This window comes from Dipodomys spectabilis, unplaced genomic scaffold (assembly GCF_019054845.1).
Source record: "Dipodomys spectabilis isolate Male_0828 unplaced genomic scaffold, ASM1905484v1 ptg000039l, whole genome shotgun sequence".
Classification (NCBI taxonomy): Eukaryota; Metazoa; Chordata; class Mammalia; order Rodentia; family Heteromyidae; genus Dipodomys; species Dipodomys spectabilis.
In genome coordinates, this window is record NW_024870716.1 from 908368 (window position 1) to 925165 (window position 16798).

Below are 16798 nucleotides of genomic sequence, written 5' to 3' on the forward strand. Positions count from 1 at the left end.
TATTCATGAAGACTTCATTTCTAAGGTTACTTCATGGACTGCAATAGATGCCTAAGTTCCAACCATTGTAGAAAAGATTTTAAGAAGTCTACATACATCCCATTTAATACTTTGATACTTCTAGGAGGTTATGCATACTCCTTCTGTTATATTCCACATAGTTACATAGCCATACCTAAATTCAAGGGAAGCTGAGAAATACACTACTTTTAGGCTGTTGAACATTCTACTGCACATGGCTCAGGAAGATGAGGATAAGAGTTTGGGGATAACAAGCAGGTCTTTGGCATGTCATTCATTCTTCCCATATGATTATGCTTGATGCTTAGAAGTGTTTTTAGGTTGAGTAGTCACAAAGCTATTAAATTTGAGTCAAGTAGTAATAGCCAAGGATTCAGAAGTCTGGGCAAACAGTCACAAGTAACTCCTAGAGTCAGAGAATGGTAAGACACACTATTCCAGAAGAATCCAGAATTGGAGAGGATGAGCTACTCAAGGGCCAATATGTGCTTTCCGTAAGATTCAAAGAGCAGCAGGGCATGCCTGCTATCCCAGTTAGTTAGGAGGTAGAGATTAGGAGGATCACAGTTCAAGGCCAGCTTGAACAAAAAAAGTTAGCAGATAGTCACCTATCTGAAGCCAGGTGACTCAAGCCTGTAATCCTAGCTATTCAGGATGCTGAGATCTGAGGATCACAGTTCAAAGCCAGTCCAGGCAGGAAAGTCTATAAGACTCTTCTTTTTTTTTTGCAGGGGGGTCGGGGTCCTGTCATGGGCCTGAACTCTAGGCCTGGGCACTGTCCCTCAGCTCTTCAGCTCAAGGCTAGCGCTCTACCACTTGAGCCACAGTGCCACTTCTGGCTTTTTTTTTTCTGCTTATGTGGGGCTGAGGAATCGAACCCAGGGCCTCATGCATGCAAGGCACGCGCTCTACCACTGAGCCACCTTCCCAGCCCTGTGAGACTCTTATGTCTAATTAACCACCAGAAAATTGGAAGTGGCACTGTGGTAGAGCACTCGCCTTGAGCTGAAGAGCTGAGGGACAGTGCCTAGGCCCAGAGTTCAAGCCCCACAACTGACAAAAAGACTCTATCTCAAACAAGTGCTGTGTGGTGGTACACACTGTAATCCCAGGTACACAGAAGGTAGAAGTAGGAGGATCAAAAAGAAGGCAAAAAGTGTAAGACCCTATCTGAAAAATACAAGGTCTGGCGACATGGCCAAGTGGTTAAACACCTGCCTAGCAAGTACAATGCACTAAATTCAAGTCCCAGTACTGCAGACACCATTAAGAACATGCTAGCTGGGCACCAGTAGCTCATACCTGTAATCCTACCTACTCAGGAGGCTGAGATCTGAGGATCACAGTTCAAAGCCAGCCTGGGCAGGAAAGTCTGTGAGATTCTTATTTCCAATAAACCACTAGAAAACTGGAAGTGGTGCTGTGGCCCAAGCGGTAGAGCGCTCACCTTGAGCTGAAGAGTGCAGAGACAGTGCCCAAGCCCAGAGTTCAAGTTCCATTATCAACCAAAAAAACAAAAAAGAACAAAAAAATGCTAATGCCAGGTGCTGGTGGCTCATACCTGTAATCCTAGCTGTTCAGGAGTCTGCGATCTCTGAGGATTGAGGTTCAAAGCCAACCTGGGCAGGCATGTCCATGAGACTCTTTTTTCCAGTAAACTACTCAGAAAAAGCTGGATGTGATGCTGTAACTCAAATGGTAGTGTGCTAGCCTTGAACACCAATAGCCAGAAGGCTCAGGGATAGTGCTTAGGTCCTGAATTCAAGCCCCAGGACTAGCAAAAAGAAGAAAGAAAGAAAAGAACATGCTAAGATTATTGGGCACTGGTGGGTCGTACCTGAGGAGGCTAAGATCTGAGGATCACGAGTATTTTTGAATTGAAGAAACATAGTTTATCTTCTTTGCTTAGAAGTTGGAAGTTTTATCTCTGTGTAGGGTAAAGGGAGGAGGTACCTGAAGCAGAGATGACAGCTAGAGGATTATCCCAGAGGACCTGGGTGGTGACATCCAGTTGGTGACAGTGGGAGAAGTAAAGATGTAGATGAGAGACCTGGAGGAGACTCGGTGCCACAGGGAGAAGTGGACTGTGGAGTTTGGGGGAGAAAGGAAAGTGACCCTTGAACTACAGAGTCCTCTAAGAGGTAAGATTGCCTGTTGGGCTACTCAGGCTGGAAGACAGAGCCTTGTGGGGAAAGGAAAGACCCCGTTGGCTAGGGGAGAATGAGAGGCTCTGCCCCAAGATGCCTTGGCTTTGGAAAACCAGCTGCCCCCAGCAGAATAGTTTCCATTCTGCGTAACTGAGGAGTGTGTGGGTCTGGCTAACCACGAGCTGGGGCTGAGGAGCCAGAAGACAGATCAAGTTGCTGTGACGGTAGCTGTTTAGTTTAGGCCTGGGGGCTCCATTGGGAAATGCTTACAGCCGTTCTCTTATCTCCCAACTGTGAACTCCTTGACTGGTAAGCCAGAGTGAGGGCCTCAGGAAGAATGTAGAGACCAGCCTCCCTGCAGTAGGTTACTGGTTATTAAGTGTGAGGCCAGTGATATGGCTGATTGGGGATGTAGCCATTTTTCTTTGCCTCCTCAAAACCCAACACTGGAACGCTCCAGAGTGAAGAGGAGACCTCTAGAGTATAATTTTCCTTGGAAAAAAAAAAATCTCTTCATTTCAATGATGCTGGCCTTCTAAGGGCTTCTCCTTCATGTGATTTGCCTGGTATGAATCGCAGAGCTCAGCTAGAGACATCTGGTGAAGCCATTTCTTTTTCCTACAGACTGCTGAAGGACTTGGCCTGTAATGGCTCAGCATGTCATTTCTGGTTATGGAGTCATCAGTGACCACAGCACCTCCTTCTCCAGTCATAGTTCTGAGCCTGGCAGCTTGTCTCTAAAATGATGGCTTCAATTAAACAGAAACAGAAAAGCAGCTGGATGCCAGTAGCTCCTGTCTATAATCAGCTACTTAGCAAGTTGAGATCTGAAGATTGCAGTTCAGAGTCAATTGGGGCAAATAAATCCATGAGACTCTTATCTCCAATTAACGAGCAAAAAAAAGTTGAAAAGTGGAGGCATAATTCAAGTGGTAGAACACCAACCAAGAGCATGAAGCCCCATAAAAAAAAATCACAGAAACACAGATGCTACAGATACTTCAGTCAAAGTCACTTTTCTCATGCCTTTTTGTCATAAGAAACCCCAGCAAATTTTTCCTGTCTTAAGAGGGCAGCTCAGACCTAGAGATAACTGTGTGCGTAACTAGAGTGTTGTACTCTACCCTTATGCTCCTGTGCACAGTGTGTGTGTGTGGGGGGGGGCATCTCATTTGGTGGGGGATAAGGAACAGTGGGGAACAGAACTGTTGAAGCTATGGAGTTTGTCAGTCCAATCCCTAGACTCTAAGGGGGTGAGGGGTAACTGCTTCCTTCTATCCCTTCCTGTGTTACAGCACTGTGTTGGGCACATGCTGGTTGGGATGTTTACCTCCACTGCATGAAGGAGGGCATAGGGTTGCCTTTACTTCCAGTATGGTGTCATTGACTGTTCTGTGATTTCCTTTCTGCCACGGGACAGTTCTTTCACCCAGAACCTTTTATCACTGACTTAGGCCCACTCTAGACTCACTTTCCCAAGTTATCTCCAAATCCGCCCCTGCATTGCTCCAGCCAGTCATGAGCCTGGGGAAAAGTGTGGGTGTTTGGAGGGGCTTCTGTGCTTCATATGTCTAGACCTTTTTTAATTTTAGCTCTTGGACCTTTGATCAGACTCTGATTTTTTGGTTTCCTTGGATAGGACCACAGGTTTGTTTTTTGTTTTTTAATGGGGAGGAGTTGAGAGGAGCTGTGCTGAAATAATGAGATAAACAAACAGTGATGTGGAGGTGGCAGCAGAGTAGGCTGTGGGCTGGGCTGGCGGGCTGGCCAGCCTGCTGTCTGGGCGGGCTGGGTGGAGGAGGACTCCTGCCCTGTGTATTGGCCAGCTGGCTTGTGTTAAAGCACTAGCTGAAAATAACTCATTGTCTGGGAGCCGCTACTGCAGCAGGACAGCAGGGGTGGTGCCTACTACCACTTTAAGTTCTCACCCTTTGGGAGTAGTGCCCAGCTGGCCACAGCTGTGCCCACTGCCCACTTATAGAAACACATGACAGGCAGGCTGGGCTGTTCCTGATGTTCTGTTCTTTTGGAGACTAATAATGGACCTTTGTGCATTATGTTGCCTGTTTTGTTATTGGCATGGGAGGAGCAGGCTTTTGGTTGGTGAAGGGGATCCTAGTAGGAACACAATAGGATAGTACTGCAGTTCTTCCTACAGCTGCCTCTTGGAGATATATGTTGTATCAAGTTAGAGTATGAGACTCTTATTTCAAGCTTCAGTATTGGTGCCGTGTGTGTGTGTGTGTGTGTGTGTGTGTGTGTGTCCCCTTTTTTACTCAAGGCTGGCACTCCTATCACTTGAGCCACACCTCCACTTCTGGCCTTTTTCTGGTTAATTGGAGAGCAGAGTCTCCTGCACTTTTTGTCCAGTTGGCTGTGAACCACAATCCTCAGATCTTAGCTTCCTGAGTAGCTAGGATTACAGGCATGAATCACCAGCACCCAGCTGGACTTCCAAGTTTTGTGTCCCCTCACCATTTCCTTCCTCGGTTTCTCTGCCCACTAGTCTAATCTAGTGGGATGCCTAGAGGACTTGGTGGCAGCAGATTCGCAGCAGTGTGTTGAGAAGCATATAGTTACCAGGAAAACACCTCATTTCACTTATGGAGTAGTTCTAGTTTCAGTTCTCTGGGGTTCCCCATGTCCAGGGCCTGAGGACAGGGATGGGGCTTCCATGTTGGAAGATGGGTCCAGCCATAGGAAGCTTGATGGGAGGGAGTTCTGAGAAAAGAAAACTTTACTCAAGTCACCAGCAGACTTTCTGTATTTTGCTTAAAGTCAGCAACCTCTGCTGCTGGCCTTCCCACAGCCCTTTTCCCAGGGATGTTTCAGATTTCTCTCTGCCTGATTCTCAGAAGCTATGCCTTTTTTACTTTATTTTTTTTTTTCTTTCAAGCTATGCCATTTTTATCTTTATTCCTAAGTAAGATTTATCATGATCTACTGGGACGAATAGAAATAGTTCCAAACAGGGATTTTTGGTAGTTCCTATTTTTGTGTGTTGGGTTTTCCCCAGGCCTGGTCCAAGAAGACTGGCAGAGTAAATGGTAAGCCCCAGAGCAGGGCTTGTAGCTTTAAAGGAAACTCCAGCTCTATCAGCGTTTCCCTTCCCTTACAGTGGAAGGAAATGGGGAGGGGCTAAGTGGGCTAGTGGTTCAGAGCAGGAAGGGAAAGAAAACTGTGCAGAGCTACCTCCTCCTCTCTTTACTGCAGTCAACAGGGGTCTGGGGAGAAATCCACTTATCAGGCAGTCTGCCTGGCCCAACTCATGAGCCAGAGCAGCCTTGCTGGAAGAGCATCATGTCCATGCCTTTTACCTCCCTCCATTGTAAGTCTTCAATCTGAGATTTCTTGTGGGTTCTGAGTTAGAAGCCAGTTTCACAGTTTGAGTTCATCTTTTTTTCTTCCATTTCCTTTTCTGACTGTGTCTATAACTCGTCTCCTTTTCTCCCTCCCAAGTATGGGTTGTGTGTGTGTGGGGGGGGGTGATGGTGGATCCATAACCCCAAGGATGTAGTATTTCAGTTGTCTCTTAGTCTCAGAGGAAACCAGAGATCAAAGCAGGGGTAAAGGACTGCTTTGTATTCAGTATTGAGAAGCAACTGCTAAAGGAGATCAGAATCAGACATAGACAACCCCAAAGCAAGAGAGCAGACACTACACAGGCTTTTCAGGAGGAAGAAGGGAGCTGTGAAAATACCCAGTGTTCCAGATACATACAGACATAAACTGTTTATCATTTGATCCTCATAAAACCCTGTGAAGTAGTGAGATTATCTCCAATTTATGGGTGAGTTCACCAAAGTTAGATAGCTCTGAATAACCTAAAATTAATCATGGGCCCTCTGGCTCCACGTTCAGTGCCCTGGACCTCTGCCTTTTTTCTGTTCAAGGGTTGCACTGAGGAGTTAGTAAGAGCTTAGCTTCTATCTCTGTGGAACCACTGAAGGAAAATACCAGAGTAACAACCTTTGGCTGAGACCGGAACTGTGTCAGTTTTGCTCCCTGGCTGCCTCCAGAACTCAGGAAGTTGTCCTTCCTAAGGCTAGAGCAGCTTCCTCTGGACATTGGAGTTCTACCAGATTCATTCACATCATCAGGTAGAGGCAGGAGCCTTAACAATCTTGTCTGACAGGAAGAGAACTGTCCTGGTCCTGCTGCCTTGGCTGACAGCTCTCACTGTTGTCCTACTTCTTGTGAGACTGCTGGAGACTGAGGGTTTCCCCTTAAGCCATCTCCTTTCTAACACCCTGCAGTGTGACAAAACAGAGAGTCCTACCTGAGGATCTACCTCTAGGATGTAGGCCAATAGTCAGGGCTGCTTTGTGCTTTGTACTCCATAGGTCCATCTTCTCTGAGGATCCAAGGTTTGACTAGGTCTCTGATAGGTCTCTTTCATGCTCCTAGGTTAGGGTTCTAAAGAGGGTGACTGCTTAGTCCTGAAGCTGGGAGACAACCACTCATTTTCTCAAGTTCACCTGGGTGAGGAGGTGAGAAACCTCAGCAGTGACAGTGGTTAGCCAGGGAGAAAGTTGGTATAGACAGGATGTGAAGTTTGCCACAGTAACAACAAACCACCCCCTCCTCTGAGTAGCTCTCTTCTAGAGGAGACAACAGCAAACTGTTTTCATGGCACAGATATGGAAGAAACAACCAAAGACAGCATTTTACTCAGGTTGTACAAAGCCAAGACTGGTACTGGAGACTGTTTCTAGGTTCAGTTGGCAGCATCTCACCCCTAGTTAGAGTATAGACTGCTCTGTGCCTGCCCCCGGCTTTAGAGTCCCTGTTTCTTTAAGACCTCCTGCTCTTATTCTGCTGTCCTCACAGACATGTTACAACTGACCCTTAGAAAAGCAGAAAGGAAGGGCTGGGAAGGTGGCTCAGTGGTAGAGCGCTTGCCTTGCATGCATGAGGCCCTGGGTTCCATTCCTCAGCACCATATAAGCAAAAAGAAAAAAGCTGGAAGTGGCGCTGTGGCTCAAGTGGTAGAGCGCTAGCCTTGAGCTGAAGAGCTGAGGGACAGCGTTCAGGCCCCACTACCGGACCAAAAAAAAAAAAAAGCAGAAAGGACATTCTGGCCTGTATTTGCCCATCCCTACTATCAGTATGATACTAGCCGGGGAAGGACTGGGCCAGCTTCTCACTCTTAAGGTTGAGGTGAGCATATAGCTGGTTTAGTAGTATATGTAGTCTGTTAGCTTATGTGACACTGTATTTAAAGATTTCTTCTCAATCCCTTAGGCAATGGAGGAACCCCTCCTAGTATTCTTCCTTAGGGATCCTGGGTATACACAGTTTGCTCCCTGGGGAGCAAGTGGTCATGCTTGGGTTGCCAGGGAGTGAGAGTTGCACTCAGAGCAGTAGGGAGAGAGAAGGGGAAGTTCCCCAGGAAGAGACTGGCTCTGTGGGAAGTCCTGAGCATTGTCAGGCAGTTGTGGCACTTTGGGTGGGGAACACATTTCATTTAGGAGTGTAGGTGTGCAGATGGGGGGATCTGACAAAAATCCCAGACTGTTTAGTGGTAAAGATCTGTGAACAAAGCCAGGTGCCAGTGGCTCACGCCTATAATCCTAGCTATTCAGGAGGCTGACATCTGAGGATCATGGTTCAAAACCAGCCGAGGCAGGAAAGTCCGTAAGACTTATCTCCAGTAAACCACCAGAAAACCAGAAGTGGTGTTGTGGCTCAAATGGTAGAGCGCCAGACTTGAGCTGAGGGGATGTTATCTCCGAACACTGCGCCATACATATGGGTTCCTTAGGCTTCCCTCATTCACAGTGTTATCTGTCCATTCAGCAATCAATAATGAACAAAATAATATGATTCCTGGGCTATTCTTCAGTTTTCTACATTGGAATATCTGGGTGAGGAGTCAGGACACTGTTGTGTCTAGGTTAATTGGGAAAAGTGTCATATGTAATTTGATACTAATAAAGTCCTAAACTTTCATAAACATTTTTTTAAGTATTTGAACAGCTTTATCATGCTCTTTACAAATATCCTTCTCATTACTTTCATCTGACTTGTGCAAGAGAGAGAGAGACAGCACTTAAATAGGTGGTGGCTAGTCACAGCTCACTCATGCAAGCGTATGGTGCAGTAATGTCACCTGTTTCAGACAGTGGTGGAAAAGTATATTGCAAATCGCTTCTTTGAACTGGTGGCTCTCAAAGTTTTGAACTGTCTAATGTTAAAAAGTACATTTTACAGGGCTGGGAAGGTGGCTTAGTGGTAGAGCGCTTGCCTTGCATGCATGAGGCCCTGGGTTCCATTCCTCAGCACCACATAAGCAAAAAGAAAAAAGCCGGAAGTGGCGCTGTGGCTCAAGTGGTAGAGCGCTAGCCTTGAGCTGAAGAACTGAGGGACAGTGCCCAGGCCCAGATTTCAGGCCCCACAACCAGACCCAAAAAATAAAAAATAAAAATAAAAAAAATAAAATGGAAATGAACAGATTTAAATATGGTAGACTATACCAGAATTTACTGCAAGTAAATTATATAAATGTCTCAAGATTCAATTTCTTTTAATTCCACACACACACACACACACACACACACACACACACACACACACACACACACACACACACACACACACACACACACACACACACACACACACACATACATGTCTGTAAAATGTACTTTTGGTCAGGTCGTGGGGCCTGAACTCTGGGCCTGGCCGTTGTCCCTCAGCTCTTCAGCTCAAGGCTAGCGCTCTACCACTTGAGCCACAGCCCCACTTCTGGCTTTTTTCTTTTTGCTTATGTGGTGCTGAGGAATGGAACCCAGGGCCTCATGCATGCAAGGCAAGCGCTCTACCTCTGAGCTACCTTCCCAGCCCTCATTTCCATTTTAAAAAGGTTAATTTTTCTTCATTACCGTCTATTTTATGACCTGTGGTTTTAGAAGACATTGTTCAACCAAATCCAACTAATACAATAGGAAGACAGGAGAGTGACATCACCTTTTTAGTCTGTGTGAGCAGCAGCAGAGTCAAGGTGAAGTCCGATAGCCTAGGAAGGAAAGACAGGTCATTTTAGCCTTTCTGTCCTTCAGAGAGAGAGAGAGAGAGAGAGAGAGAGAGTGTATTGCATGCACACGCATATAGGCAGGGGTTCAGTCTGTTCATTTATATTCTTCAGAGCTCTATGAACCTGCCTCCTGACAAGGCCCGGCTCCTGCGGCAGTATGACAATGAGAAGAAGTGGGATCTGATCTGTGATCAGGTATGTGCTTGGGAAAAGCAGGGAGGTGGGGAATAGTGTTGGACTATACAAGGCAGGAAAGTCAAAGGCATCAACTGTAGCCCTGGCAGGAACCCCAGCCTAGTTAAGGGGACTCATGACAGAGACAGAACTGTTAGACCAAGGTCCAAAAATGCTATTTTGGTAGTTTCCAGTGGGCAGTGGGTGCTGAAGTGGTTTGTGTGAGGCTGCCTATGGAAGAGGCAGGTAGTTTTCCCAGCAGAGCCTGCTTCTGCCTTTCCATAGGACTGGGACTCAAGGACTTGGCCTTTATCTCTCACTTTACTCCAGGTAAATAGCATGGTGCTTCTCATTATCTGCAGACTTCTAGGAATGAAAAACCTGTCGTCTAGTCTCCTCTTCCCAAATTTTGGAATAGTAAAGAAATCTGGCTTTCCTTATAGTGTCTAGAGCTAGATGAGAAGAGAGAGTATTACTTCGCTTAGAACCAAGGGGTTTTTTGTTGTTGTTTGTTTTTGTTCTTATTCCTGCTGTTGTTGGATACTGTCCCTGAGCTTTTGTTTGTTTGTTTGCTTAAGGCTAGCACTCTTCCACTTGAGCCACAGCTCTACTTTTGGCTTTTTGGTGGTTAATTAGTAATGAGTCTTACAGACTTGTCCCACCTGTCCCGGCTTGCTTCAAGCCGTGATCCCCAGATCTCAGCCTCCTGAGTAGCTAGGATTACAGGTGTGAGTAACCAGCACCTGGCTAGAGCCAAGATCTTTTAATACCTGGTTCTTTACCTGCCTATATTTCAGGGTCATGAGTGGGTCATGAACTTTTGAATTTAGATGGGTCTATCTTCCAGGCTTTAGCTTCCTCTTTCATATTTCTTTGTAGGTATGGATAGACCCTGCCCAGTGCTAGTGTTTTCCTAGCACTCTTTTTTTTTTTTTTTTTGGTCAGTTGTAGGGTCTGAACTCTGTGCCTGGGTGTTGTCCCTCAGCTCTTCAGCTCAAGGATAGCACTCTACCACTTGAGTCACAGCACCCCTTCCAGCTTTTTCTGCTTATGTGGTGCTGAGGAATTGAAGCGAGGGCCTCATGTATGAGAGGCAAGCACTCTACCACTGGCCATCTTCCCAGCCCTACCTAGCACTTTTTCCATAGCCCTTGTCATGAAAAAAGATCTATTTCTTTTCAAGCTCTTAATAAAATAACAGCTAGCATTTATTGAATGCTGGTTATGTATCAAGGACTCTACACATACTAATTCAGTCCTCATAAAAATCCTCTGAGGAAGGAACTTGCATTTGAAGAGGCACATAGTTCATGAACCTGCCTATTGCTGGTAAGTGGATAGAGCCAGATTGGGCTTAGGCAAGCTGGTGCCAGGTCTGTGCCAACTGTGCCCTTTACCATCTGATTCAGAGGCCCTAATCCAAGCTTCTTTTTCCTCATGGAGACCCATCCCCTTGGGCTCTGCATTAAGAAGAGTTGGTTGGCACCTGCTTGGGGTTTGACAAGCAGTAGCTCTTTGGTACTGAGACTCTTCAATAATATCACAGTCTTTTCGAGGTCACATAAGCATTCTCAAACTTTGTGTTTTCCTTTAATTTGTTTCCAGGTCCTGTTTCCTAACATTGTGTTGTTTTGTAGCCCCATTCTTGGGGCTTCTCTGTCATCCTCAAGATTTTAGATTTTTTTTGTCAGTGGAGTTTTCCACATTTCTTCTTGGGCCAAATGAGGGAGTTGAGCCAAAATAGAGAGGGTATTTTCCCCTGTGCCCCATGAGAAGGGGATTGGGAGGTGACCTGGCTTAAAGCAGCAGGATTTTGCCTTGCGTTGTTGGGACTTGAGGCTTGACTGTAGCCCTGAGCTGTGTTAACACTCTTAGCCAGTTTAGTTCCATTTACAGGGTTTGGAGTTATAAAAGCTGGATTCTGCAAGGCCAGGATCCCCTTCCCTTGGTCTTCCTAAAACCAGAGAACAGCATTCTCCAGTAATATCTTTGTTTTTGGTACTGGTCATAGTGCTATAATCCCTGCATTTTAGTAACCAGCATACTTAATTACATAGAAAAACATTTTAGTTCCAGAGATCACTCATTGGAGAAGAAGATTATAAAAGATGAGAAATGCCTGGGGATAAGTTATAGAAACCTAGGATTTGGGTGATACTAAGGGCCACATGATAGCTGGGAGGCGAAGCCCCCTTACACTGAACAGTCTTTCCTTGGTGTCTTCCTTAGGCTCTGTGTTTCTGTATGTACATTTGTACATGTATACATGTTTCCTTTATAGGAACGGTTCCAGGTGAAGAATCCTCCCCACACTTATATCCAGAAACTCCAGAGCTTCTTGGACCCCAGTGTAACTCGGAAGGTGAAGTATGAGACAGCTAGTTCTCCTGTTGCTGCCTATATTGGTCCTGTGGTATCTGGGCACAAACCCTTTGACTTGGGACATCTGCTTTTGAGCAAATAAGAGTTGGATTTCTGGGTTCTGAGGCCAGGGATTTGGAGTGGCTTTCCAGGCTGGAGGTCTCTTTACCCTTCCATTCTTTTTCTGAACCCTTGGTTTATACTGTAAAGTTGGATAGCCAGGCATGGTGGTACATGCTTGTAATTTTAGATCTTGGGAGGATGAGGCAGGAGAATTTCAAGTTCGGTGCCAGCCTGGGCTACATAGTAGCAAGACTATCTCTAAAAGAGAAAGTTGGAGGGGGTCTCTATCAGTGACAGATGATTCTATGTTCACAGAAGTTCAGGAGGAGAGTACAGGAGTCAACCAAAGTTCTGCGGGAGCTAGAGATCTCTCTTCGCACCAATCACATTGGGTGAGTTAAATCTGGCCATCCCAGACTCTCCATTTGGTCCAGGTTTGCTGCTACATAGGACCTGGTGTCCTTTGAGGATGATTTGCTGTTTAGCCTTCCTGTCATAGAGTTTCCCCTGGAATGGATCCTGGCTCCCCAGGGCTTTAGACTGTGCCTTTCCTGGCTCTCACCCGCCACGCCCCCCCCCCCTCCCCCGTCTAGTTCTGCCAGCTGCTGACTGGATCCTTCTGGCAAGCTTGGGGCCTCTCCTGAGGGCCTCATCCTGTGGCTTTGGGTAGAAGACATTCCCATAGCAGCTGAGACTAGAGTCTGTTTGTGGCCTGGTACTGAGCCAAGCGAGGCCCAGAGAAGGCTGGGGGTGGGAGGTTACTGAGAGCTACTTCCTATGTGATGACCACTTGGGCTTTTTGGTGTCCACTTTATTTACTTTTTTTTTTTTTCCTCAGAGCTAGTGCCACAGCACCACTTCCAGTTTTCTATTGGTTAATTGGAAGTAAGAGTCTCATGGACGTTTTCTTGCCTGGGCTGGCTTCCAACTGCGATTATCTCAGCCTCCTGCGTAGCTAGGATTGATTATAGGTGTGAGCCACTGGCACCTGGCTACTTTAAAAAAAATTTTTTTTTGTGCTGCTCCTCCCTGGGCCTTGAACTCAGGGCCAATTGTTCTCACTTGGCTTCCTTTGGTCAGTGCTGACATTCTACCAGTTGAGCCACACAGCTGTACTTCTCGCTTTTTGGTGATTAATTGGAGATGAGAGTTTCACAAATTTTCCTGCCAAGTCTGACTTTGAATCATGATCTTCAGATCTCAACCTCCCGAATAGCTAGGATTAGTCATGAGCTACCAACACTTACTTTCTTAATAGGAAACAATTTTAGTTCCTAAGCAGAAGCTTCCTGAAACACCAGAAAATATGTAAGACAGGAGCTGAACGTTTCCTGTATGTACAGATCTTGATGCTACCAAGTGATTGACAGAGCTCCCTGGATCTATGAGTCTTCTTTCTAGTCTGAGTGGGGAGCCAGGTGTTACTGAGGAGGCAGAAGGCCAGTTAGGACCAAGGAAAGAGGGCAATGCCTTGGTTCTGTGAAACTAACCAGCAAAGATATATAAGGTGTGAGAGAGAGAGAGAGAAACAGATTGGCAGACAAAGGGAGAAGCAGAGAGTAAGAGAGGAGGAAAGAGGAGAATGTGTGAAGACATGCAGAAAGCACAGGGACACCTGATGTGTAGGACTGAAGGTCTACTGTCAGGAGTTCTGACTTGTCATTCACTGAGAAGTACCTGACATGATAAGTGCCTCAGTGAATGAGAAGTAGAGCCAGGGGGAAGGGTGGGGTTACTGGGTAGATGCCAGTCCCAGGTCCCTAAGCTTCCTGAGAGTAGAATGGGAAAAGCCAAATGACACAATTAGCCTTTCCTCTCTTGTCACAGTAGTGGCCTGCTTGCCTACCCGCACGCGGAGCCTGCTTGGACTCTTTACAGGGAAAGCCATCTTGGTGTAGTCAGCTGCTGCAGTCACAAAGGAAACAGTGCAGGAGAGGGCAGGAAAGGGACAGTTCCTGGCCTCAGAAGGTATGTTGTGGTGGCCAGGACGTGGCTTCTACACTCATCTGACCAGTAATGGAAAGCTAAGCCAATGGGAAAGGTGTGGCCAAGGTTCCACACTTGGTGAATCTTTCACAGAAAGAAACTTGGCTCCTCAGTTTGCCTCAAGAGTGAGGGCAAGAGTGACACCCACTACAGTCCTGCGTACCCTTGCTACTCCACAGGGCCTCCCTCTCAGGTCCTGCTGTCTTCCTTAAGTCCTCCTGTAGTTGGAAGTGATGATGGGGGTCTTGGTAGACAGAGGACCACGGCAGTGTGTAACAGTCTTTTCTCCCTTCTCACTCTACAGAGTTGCTGCCTCCCTGGCTTTTGTCTTAGATTTAGGCCCAGACTAACATGGGTCCCAGGCATCAGGGCCCCTTGGCAGTTGACACACAGAGATCTAGACTTTGTCCTTGATTCCCAGGGAATACTTAGTACTGGCGTTTTAGGAGTCTATGCCATCTGACGTAAGACTTTCCTGGGTAGTTATTGGGATAGCTAGGATCCGTGTGTGTGTGTGTGTGTGTGTGTGTGTGTGTGTGTGTGTGTGTGTTGTAAGCTGGAAGGAGGAGATCAGGTCAAGTGTGTGTGTGTGTGTGTGTGTGTGTGTGTGTGTGTGTGTGTGTGTGTGTGTTGTAAGCTGGAAGGAGATCAGGTCAAGGTGAAGAAGAGTAGGTACTCCTTCCTTGCTCATGGCCTGGTTGGTAGGGGTCTGCAGAACCACTTACGAAAGTATGGAGTGAGGCCTGCTAGGAAGTAAGGATTCCAGATCCCCTGCAACTCCTCCTCCCTCCCTGGTTTGTATTGGTTTCTCTGCCTTGCCTAAGTGACCTTTACCCTTTCCTCAAAGTGTCAAGATCCCGAAAATAGCAGTGTAGACTCAGACAGGAAATGAGAAGGGGGTGGGGAGCTGGAGAGCAGACAGACAGGAAACGGGAGGCCTGTAGGCCTCCAGAGAGGAAGCTAACTTCAGGCAGCTCCGGTGTCAGTCAGCTTTCAGCCAGAGGCTGCTGCCAAATCTCAGCCTGGCCTGGTGTTCCAGCCCCAGCCTCTCTCCTGCTTGGGGTGTGTCTAGCCAACATGGTGCTGGTGCTTCAGTTGTGTTTGAAAAGTGGCTTTGTAGAGCAGTTTGGGTATAGCTGGCTTATACAGAATAGAGAACTCAGGAGAGTAAGGATTTTTTTTTTTATCCTGAGGGTTTATGTCTTTGTGGAATGAGCTTGTAATATAACATTCCTTCTGGAATTTGCTCTTGCCTTTTGTCCTAAAAGGAGTGAAGGCAGTAGGCAAAAATGCTCTAGGACATTATCCTTCACATTTCCTGTTTTCTTTTTTTTTTTTTTTTGTCGGTCGTGGGGCTTGAACTCTGGGCCTGGGCGCTATCCCTCAGCTCTTCAGCTCAAAGCGAGCGCTCTACCACTTGAGCTACGGCGCCACTTCCGGTTTTCTGGTGGTTTATTGGAGATAGGAGTCTCACGGACTTTCCTGCCCGGGCTGGCTTTGAACCGTGATCCTCAGATCTCAGCCTCCTGAGTAGCTAGGATTACAGGCATGAGCCACCAGTGCCCGGCTATTTCCTGTTTTCTATATACCTGCCTTCCATCGTCATCTGAACCCAAAGGGTCATGGTATTCTGGAGTTCTTTGAGTTCCTGGTCATCCCCAGCCTTTTCTGCTCACCAGACTTACTGTGACTACATATATAACTCATGTCCCACTTTGCTCACTGCTTCCTCAAACTGCTTTCCTTGAAATCTGTGGAGAGCCCTTTCACTCAGTAACCCCGTTTCAGAGCTCTCTTTGCCCCTCTGCCAGTATCTTGACTGAAACTTGAGTCAACCTGGGAACTTGCTCTCTCTGTCAAAGCATTGCTCTGAACACAGAGGTAAATACTCCTTAACTTTTTTTTTTTTTTTTTTTTTTTGGGGGGGGTCCGGTTATGGGGCCTGAACTCTGGGCCTGGGCGCTGTCCCTCAGCTCTTCAGCTCAAGGCTAGCGCTCTACCACTTGAGCCACAACGCCACTTCCGGGTTTTTTCTTTTTGCTTATATGGTGCTGAGGAATCAAACCCAGGGCCTCATGCATGCAAGGCATGCGCTCTACCACTGAGCCACCTTCCCAGCCCACTCCTTAACTTCTTTAAAAAATTATTTTTTTGTTTGTATTAATTATACAGAGAGAGTGAAGGCTTACATTGTGTTTTGTTTATTTGCCGGTCCTGAGGCTTGAACTCAGGGCCTTGGGTACTGTTCTGAGCTTCTTTTGTTTAAGACTAGTGCTCTATCACTTGAGCTACAGTGCCACTTCTTTTTCTGAGTGGTTAATTGGAAATAAGAGTTTCAAAAACTTTTCTGCCCTGGCTGGCTTCAAAAGAACAATCCTCAGATCTCAGCCTCCTGAGTAGCTAGGATTACAGGTCTGATCCACCAGCACCCAACTAATTGTGGTATTTTTAAAAATAATATATATGCTGTACTTTGGATTTACCCCCTCTATTACTTTTATTCTCCCTTCCCCCTACTGCCCCACACCTGTATTTAGTTACATATTTTAACTTCCTTACAAATACCTCCCCAAGTCTTTGAACGAACATTGAGAATAACATTTTGCTAAGCCTGTACTATCTCTAAGGGATACAGAAAATGATTGCACCAGAGCCCTGGCCCATAAAGAAAGTGCTTGGAAGTGTGCTTGACTTGAAGCATGTTCACACGAAAGCAAGTGGTATTGTGCTTTTCTCCATCCCTAGCTCATAAGACATGACCATGAAGGGATATTGTAGGTTTTGGTTTTGAGGATTTTCCCAGCCAGGCTCCAGAGTGATCCAAAAAGGGTTCAGAGGCCCCCCTTAACCCACTTGAGCAGATCCCACTGCCATTGTGTTTCCTCTTATCTGCAGGTGGGTTCGGGAGTTTCTTAATGATGAAAACAAAGGCTTGGATGTGCTGGTGGATTATCTGTCCTTTGCTCAGTGTTCTGTCATGTGAGTACTGCCCCTGGGCTAAGGCTGGGGA

The 16798-nt window shown here is 46.5% G+C and overlaps 1 protein-coding gene across 5 annotated transcripts in view; it reads left to right on the forward strand.

The window, feature by feature from the left end:
• Positions 1-16798, forward strand: part of Fmnl3 (formin like 3) — a 69154-nt gene that overhangs the window by 33643 nt on the left and 18713 nt on the right. For all 5 annotated transcript variants that reach the window (XM_042677651.1, XM_042677653.1, XM_042677649.1 and 2 more), the window contains exons 2-5: positions 9316-9399; positions 11660-11740; positions 12118-12194; positions 16684-16767. In XM_042677651.1, coding sequence (XP_042533585.1) covers positions 9316-9399; positions 11660-11740; positions 12118-12194; positions 16684-16767 — 326 coding nt within the window. The remainder of the gene's footprint in view (positions 1-9315; positions 9400-11659; positions 11741-12117; positions 12195-16683; positions 16768-16798) is intronic.